The sequence below is a fragment of the Papaver somniferum genome, unplaced genomic scaffold, assembly GCF_003573695.1.
Source record: "Papaver somniferum cultivar HN1 unplaced genomic scaffold, ASM357369v1 unplaced-scaffold_117, whole genome shotgun sequence".
Taxonomy (NCBI): domain Eukaryota; kingdom Viridiplantae; phylum Streptophyta; class Magnoliopsida; order Ranunculales; family Papaveraceae; genus Papaver; species Papaver somniferum.
The window spans coordinates 562,447-569,951 of record NW_020620714.1 but is presented as its reverse complement, the minus strand read 5'-3'; the positions used below and the strand labels follow the sequence as shown (position 1 = coordinate 569,951).

Sequence of the window (7,505 nt, the reverse complement as noted above, 5' to 3'; positions counted from 1 at the left end):
GTGTTTGGTGTGACTGGGTTACGCTATCGCGTTCATCAGCAGGGATTAGGTTAGCGCGTAGTATTCTTCTGCTACTAGAATGATCTTCATTGCGCTCCTATTGGTTGTGCGATATTTTTCTCCCACCCTAGTAGTAGGTGTAGTAGGGTGTTTTATCCTGGAGGCATCTGCCCTGTGGAGACTATTAACATCACTTTTGGCTGTATCCGGGAGCTAATGTCTATATATAGCATCACTTTTGGCTGTAGACCGGCGTTAATGTCTTAAGAACAACGTGTTGAATACATGACTCCCTCTGTTTTTCAAAGTTTTTCCATATTGTTATTGCGAAGACGATGAGAATTTGTCCGTTTCATCAAATCGATCATTTCCGTCATAAAGGAGCTAAGTATCAATAACCTTTGTTTATTTGATTTTTTCTTGTTTTTGATAATTGCGCCCAACAATAACATTATCTTTTGCCGGCAAAAAATTATAAAGACTGATTCTACAACTCGAAAATGAGATTCTTACATTTTATACAAACAGATGGAATATTTCTAATACGACATTTATGATAGGGAGGGGCATTTGGACTTCACTGAAGCTGTTTGTCTCTGACTAATACAGGTTACGTGCAAGCATTATGCTAGGATTTTGTACTCTGTGAAAAACCTCCTATACGGTATGTGTCGTCATCTTTGAGTGGCTTGCCGGAAGGCATTGCAATCTCTTCTGTAGATTCCGCGGATTGAGTTTTATCCGTAATTTTACTGAAAGATGCATGTAAAATCGGCGATTTCGTACTTTTTGCTCACCCATAGTTTTAGGGCATACAAAAGAATTTCAGGGGTGGCCTTGTGAGTTGGACCAGGTAGTGTGGGGGGATTGAAGTGGGCCTATATGTTTGACCGCGAGGCCTTATGATTGCAGTGTGCTTGAATATTTGTAATTCTATGCTTAGAACTGGCTTTGTGAAAAATTCACTCAAAGTGATTTTGTTGAAGAAGGTTCATCTCCTTATTAATACTATACAAATTTGAGAATATTTATCTTCTTATTTAATACTCAAAGTGCTTGAATATTTATCTCCTTATTGGAGTATATAGCAAATTTGAGAATCCTATTCGCTTGAAAAAGATCTTCATTCAAATTGTAACAAATAATTTTATACAAAGCTCGTAACATAGAACATATATAAATTATTGCAAAATTTTTTTTACAATAAACACCTCTACATGTTCGTCTTTATTTTACTAATATATGCATAGAGATGCTTCATAATTTACTGAAGTCTTGAAAGTAGAGTGGGTGGAGGTGGTAATTTTTACTTGTAAACTAGGTAGAAGGTTGTGATGGCTAGTATTTATGAACTGGGGTAAGCGGTGGTGTTGACTTGTTTTTAGTAGATGCGGTTTGGACGCTTATACGCTGGTTTAGGATAGTAAACTGGGGTAGGCTTGAAAACCGGAGGCTTGAACATTGTAGGTTTATAAAATGGAGTTGGTTTATACAAAAGAGGCTTATACGTTGGTTTAGGATAGTAAACTGCAGGCTTGTACCCTAAGGGCCTGAAAACTAGAGGCTTATTGTAAGCTGGAAAAGGCTTGTATACTGGAGGTTTAAACACTGGTATAGGCTTATAAATTGGAGGCCTGTAAAATGGAGGTTTATATACCGGTGTTGGAGATTCATAGGCTGGTGTATGAGGCTCATACGTTGGAGAAGGTGGTGTAGGATGGTCACATGCTGGTGTAGGAAACTCATATGCTGGTGCAGGTGGTTTAGGAGGCTCATACGCTGGTGAAGGTGGCTCATTCACTGGTGCAGGTTGTGTAGGAGGTTCATACACTGGTGAAGGTGGAGAGTTGTATGAGTAAACTGGTGGTGCTTCATACTTGTACGTTGGAGTTGGGGGTGGTAATGCATCATATAAATAACCGTATGCTATGGCTAGAGAAGGAAAACTGAGAGATAACAAAACTACTAACAAGATGGTGATTGGCCAGGCTCGTATTCTGGACATCTTTTATCTTGTTGTGATGCCATGGTACACTTCTTCATCCCTTTATAATGTCCCATTCTAACATATAAAACTCCAAGTTGTCAGGAAAAACAATGAAAAATATAAGAAATCACTGAAAGAGTGCTTGTTTGCGAAACCTCCATCTTGATGTGAATTCTTTTTTCACCCGAAATAGTTGTAAATTTCTCTTTGCATTTTCTACCGACTCAGAGAAAGATGTAATAAAAATATGAGATGTTCCGAATTGAACGTTTACTTATTATCTTGTGTATTTTAAAGGGAAATGAGATTGATGTTTCTTAACTACTAAATTTATAGGTAAACAACACTGATCAAAAGTTATTCTGACATCCACCTATATAGGGGCGCGTACTCCAAAGTCACCAAGTAATTTTTCCAACAGGAAGTTCTTAAGGAGATGGTCCAGTATTTGCTTGCTTGGTTAAGGGATACTCCTGAGCACCACCGTGTTTTTAGCCGTCTTATAATGAATTCAAAGCATTGCAAATTAGGTGCTAAGCTTTCTCTCCAGTGCAAAATCAGTTAGAATTTTTGTTTTATTGCGCTTCTACTCTGAGTTAAGTTTGTGAATTGGACCTGGAAGATGTTTGTAGGACCTGCACTATGAGATCTTCTTTGGCCTCAGAGGGCTATGCCAAGTTTTATCCCCTCCTTCAAGATATCTTGATGTGAAGTTTTAGATCATTTAACTTGGTTGTCCTTCCTGGTACACACTAGATAACATATTTCCAAGGTTAGTTATGTTATGATAATGCCAGAGGTTTTATCTCCTCCTGTAATTGGATTTTTTTTTATAATAGACCTTTCACATTTGTGCTGTTCTGTGGATATGCCATATGAGAAATATGAAGCTGGTTCGATGAATCAAGCGCAGAGACTGTTGTCTATACTAGACGATTGATTCTGCATCATTAACTAGCATTCGGAAAAGTTTCAAGAAAAAAGAATCCAAAAATTTGTTGATACCACTGAAAGTTCTTTAGTAGCGTAGTAAAATAGTTAGCTTTTGATTTATATCTTCAATTTAGATTTAAAACTCAATAGATATGTTGTACCAAGTACCAACTCGAAAAAATATATACTTGCTAAAGAATTATAGGGAGGGGCATTTGTGATTTAGAGAGCTAAAGAATCCTTGCCCACTCGATCAGTAACTAGGATTGATTCATATGTTGCTAATTGAGGAATACGGAAAATTACATTCTTAAGGAGTCAGCTATTAGTGCTGCTCCTATACAGTGTGGTGTAAAATCTTGCCATTCTAATACATTTGTTGATGACAAACGTATATTTTGCTAAGTTGTCAGCCACATTATTTGTTAACTTTCCAGGTTTCAAAATTGTAAAGAAAGAACAGACAGTCTTGGATAATGTTTAAAGTTGTCCGCTTCGGAGCACCTTTGATCCCATTTATTGGAATGGCTGCTCTTTTACTATCACCAAACCAAAACCAAAACAAAGCCTTTTTCCAGTACCATGTACCAGATAGGCAAGGGAAAAATCTCATAAATTATAACATAGTTTTTACGCCGGCTTGTTATGCCTTGCATAACATCATATGGTGCTATTAGAACGTTTAGTCAGGTATTAATTATACCTTGAGGCACATGTAGTTGGTAATACTAATTATCCAAGTATTAGTCCCTAAGTAAAATATCAGTTTACTGAGACAGTAGGAACGAATCAATGGCAAAAAGAATTATGCCCATTGTTCGTTCTATCTTTTATTATTATCCTTATTATGTTCCTTTTTTTTAAGCAAATCAATATATATTATAGATAGGAACACATCCACCAGTCGATTAGACAATCATATTAGTGTAAGGTCCTAAAGATGATATCCAGCTCCATAGCAATACATTGATAAAATTTACAAACCAAGATGGAAGATACCATCTTACCAACTTTAACACATAAGTGATAAATATAGTAAATTGGAAAAGCATAGACATATCCCTCCATAGACCAATCTTCGTTAACTTCGTAACTTCTTCTTTTATCCTCATCTGAAATCTATTTAATCATAAAAGACGTAAGTATTTCCAAAAGGTGTTGAAGTTTCTTCACTTCCAAAAAATATATCATTATATTCTTGATAATCAAGGGATCAAAGTCTTTCATGTGAAAGAGTATAGTCCAAGAAAGATCCCAAGCCTTCTACTAGAAATAGTAGAACTGCCACGACGACTCCAAGGGATCAAGGCAATCTTCCGAATGGAAGACTGAATAAAGCTGAGGCAGTTAAATCACATATTCATAATTCATATACAAGCCTAACATCTCTATTGATGAAATCAGCTTGAATGAAAAGATAAGCATCTATATTCCCTGAAGTGATATAATTGATTAGGAGAGGATAAATTATGCAGTTATTACTTAAACTGGAATATAATCCTATGCATTTAATATTTGACTTAATACTAATTAAGCTAGTAAGGGTTGTGTAACCTTTTGTAACTGATGCGAAAGGAATCATCCATTTTACTATCAATCGATCATGCTCCTTCCGAGCTTTGGTAATAAGAACGATCTGGTAAAAAATTAAAAGTATGACATAATAAAAAACGACAATGATATGCCAACGTTGATCAGACTGGATGAACACGATGATGATGTGGACAAGATTATGGAGAAGGATCATGACATGTCACCGTTGGTTGAGATAGATGAAGAAGGAAATGAAATGTTTACTTATTAAGAGAGATTATAAATAGCATGAGCATTTATTTTTAGGCAGGCCGCTTTTGAAATATGTTATTATTTTCCGGCAGTATATTATTTATTTTTTTAAAATTATGGCAATTTTAAACTAAATAGATGAGAATCTTATAATTAATAGTGCTATCATGGTGTCCTTTATTGAGGACCATTGTTTAAAATCTATTAAGTTGTATCATGGAACTACGCTTGAGAAGCAGTTCAAACACCACCAACAAACATATAATACTGGCAAGGGCATAAGCAAACGGGACTCAACATAGTACTGTTACATTAATCGACTCCAATATAGACATAAATAAATGTATTCTGCAGTAGCCATACATTTTTTTTTGTTTTATTTTAAAAATTGCATTTCCCAAATTTAAATGTGATATATATATCTTCTAAAACTTCTGTAGATGAAATCTTTGGAAAGGACAATTTGTTAATAAAAAAAGGTTGGAAAGAAATAGTGTAATTATTTTTAATTGCAAATATTTATAGGCAAGTATAGTTATTTTAAATCTAAAATCTGTGGAGTCAGTTATTTTTTAATTATTTTAATATCTGCGTATAAAATTAATACATGATCTTAGGCTTATAGTACCAAATTTAAATCATCAAATACTTAAAGGATTGCAGAGTTTCATATCCATTCAACAGATCAAACTAATCAACGATCGTTCAGAATATTCTAACGCATTTAACTACGGATGTGGAACGGAGCCCCGCCACTCTAAATTAGCTGATGCACCGTTCCGATGCGTAGCACAAGTTACACACTAGTACCAATAGAATACAAGGAAACATCTCTACATGTTCATTTTTCTTGTTTATTGAGATGCTTAATCATTTATTGCAGCACATGATAACACCTTTATTAAATCTCCAAGTTCTGAAGAAATGAAAAAGTATAAGAGAATTTTAAAATAGTCTCTTCGGGAAATTTCCATCTTGATGTGAGGTTTTTTTGGTCATTTGACTTGGTTTTCCTTGCTGGTACACACTGGATAACATTATTGTACAATTGGTTAGTTATTTATTTGATAATGCTGGCCATTTCACATTTGTGACGAAGAAGATATACATTACGCGAATATTTTCTGTGCATTTTATATTACGCGAAGCTATTCACTTATTATTTTCTGTGTATTTTAGCGGGTAATGACTAATGAGATTGATGTTTCATAACAACTAAATGTACGTACAAATAGACAATATAGCTTTGTCAGTTATTAAAAATAATATTCACGAAGACTTGGTCTTTTCTCTGGCTTGTGATGCAACATCAATATCATTTTCTTGTATTTGTCGGAGAACTAATTCTACGACTCGATCTTTTTCGTTTTGAAGCTTAATTTCAAATACATATTCTGTATGATACGAGAGGGTCACTCTACAATACGTACTTGGGCATGAGATTCTTTCATTTTATACAAACAGTTTGAATATTGTGATTTAGAGAGCTGAAGAATCCTAGTCAATTCGTTAACTAGGACGGCTTCATAAATTGCTACGAAAATCCAGTAATATATTGAGGTAGGCGCCTTTGGTTTTGCAAAGTATATCATTTAAACGTCAAACACATTCATGGTAATTTGAGATACTCCATGGTTTGGACTTCAGTGAACCCGTTTATCTGATATTTTCTCCGACTAAGACAGAGTACCTGCAAGAATTATCCTAGGACTTTTTTCTTCAGATATCAACCACAGTAGCGTTATTGAGCTTGTATACAGTTAATTCGGCTTTAGATGGACACTACGAAAACAAGTCTATTAGTGAGGGTTTTGTTTCAGTGTGCTCGTCTTTTTTGAAAAACCGTCATGGCTGGCTGGCCGGATATTATACCGGTTATTAGGGCTGTTCTTCACATTTAGGAATTCGGAATTCTTAACAAATATTTTTCCCTATAAATGCAAGTAAACCTTTAAGTCCAACTTATATATATATCCAACAAGTTTACATCATTCTTAACAAAAATTTGCTCGTAACTAAACAGAAAACGAAGAAGATCAAGTCGTAGAATTAGTCTTTTACAATTTGTGCTGACATAGAAACATATTGACAATTTCTCAAGAGAGAATTTTGCATCACCAGTAAAAACAAAGAAGAGATCAAGTCTTGCTGTCTATATACATATTGAATTAGTAGTGGTTAAGACACATCAATCCCGTTGCCCCTTAGAATTAGTAGCGGTTGCATAAATAAATTAGACTGTTGAAATTTATACCTTCTAATATTTGTATTACTTTAGTACGAGTTGGTGGAAAAATGCTAACAGATTTTACTTCTGATTCTTGGTATATATTAGCACTTGATGATTTTATTATCTTACTAAAGAAACAAGGGCTGGTAAAAAAATAAATAAAAATTGAACTCTTCTGAATACTTGTGACGATGCAAAATCAAGGGTTGCATATGACAAGTGAGACCATTTACCTCTTCAGAACCACCTTGATATTTCTCATAAAACGTGAACAGATTAGTACCCATAAAGGGTTGCTACTATAAAGAAAATCCCACCGGAAAAGAAAGAGATAAACCTCTAGCATTATCATAAATTAAACTAAACAATTGAGCAATAATGCAAGCTAATTATGTATACCAGCAAGGATACAAAGTCAAATGAACAAAACTTCATATCAAGATGGAAATTTCGCAAACAGAAACTTTCAAAACTTTCTTTTTTTATTTTTCAACTTGAAGATTTTTAATTGAATAAATAACAACATAATAAGCCTATAAATAGGAATGAGAAGTGAAGGATAAGATCACA

At 34.5% G+C, this 7,505-nt stretch overlaps 1 protein-coding gene across 1 annotated transcript; it reads right to left on the bottom strand.

Annotated features, from left to right (window-relative positions):
• Positions 1–1,381: 1,381 nt before the first annotated feature.
• LOC113330078 (repetitive proline-rich cell wall protein-like) lies at positions 1,382–2,005 on the bottom strand. Its single transcript, XM_026576941.1, has one exon. The coding sequence runs from the start codon at positions 2,003–2,005 to the stop codon at positions 1,382–1,384; it is 624 nt and encodes a 207-aa protein (XP_026432726.1).
• Between the last annotated feature and the right edge of the window lie 5,500 nt (positions 2,006–7,505).

Coding starts and splice junctions, on each gene's coding strand:
- LOC113330078 (XM_026576941.1), bottom strand. CDS start 2,005: ATGTCCAGAATACGAGCCTGGCCAATCACCATCTTGTTAGTAGTTTTG.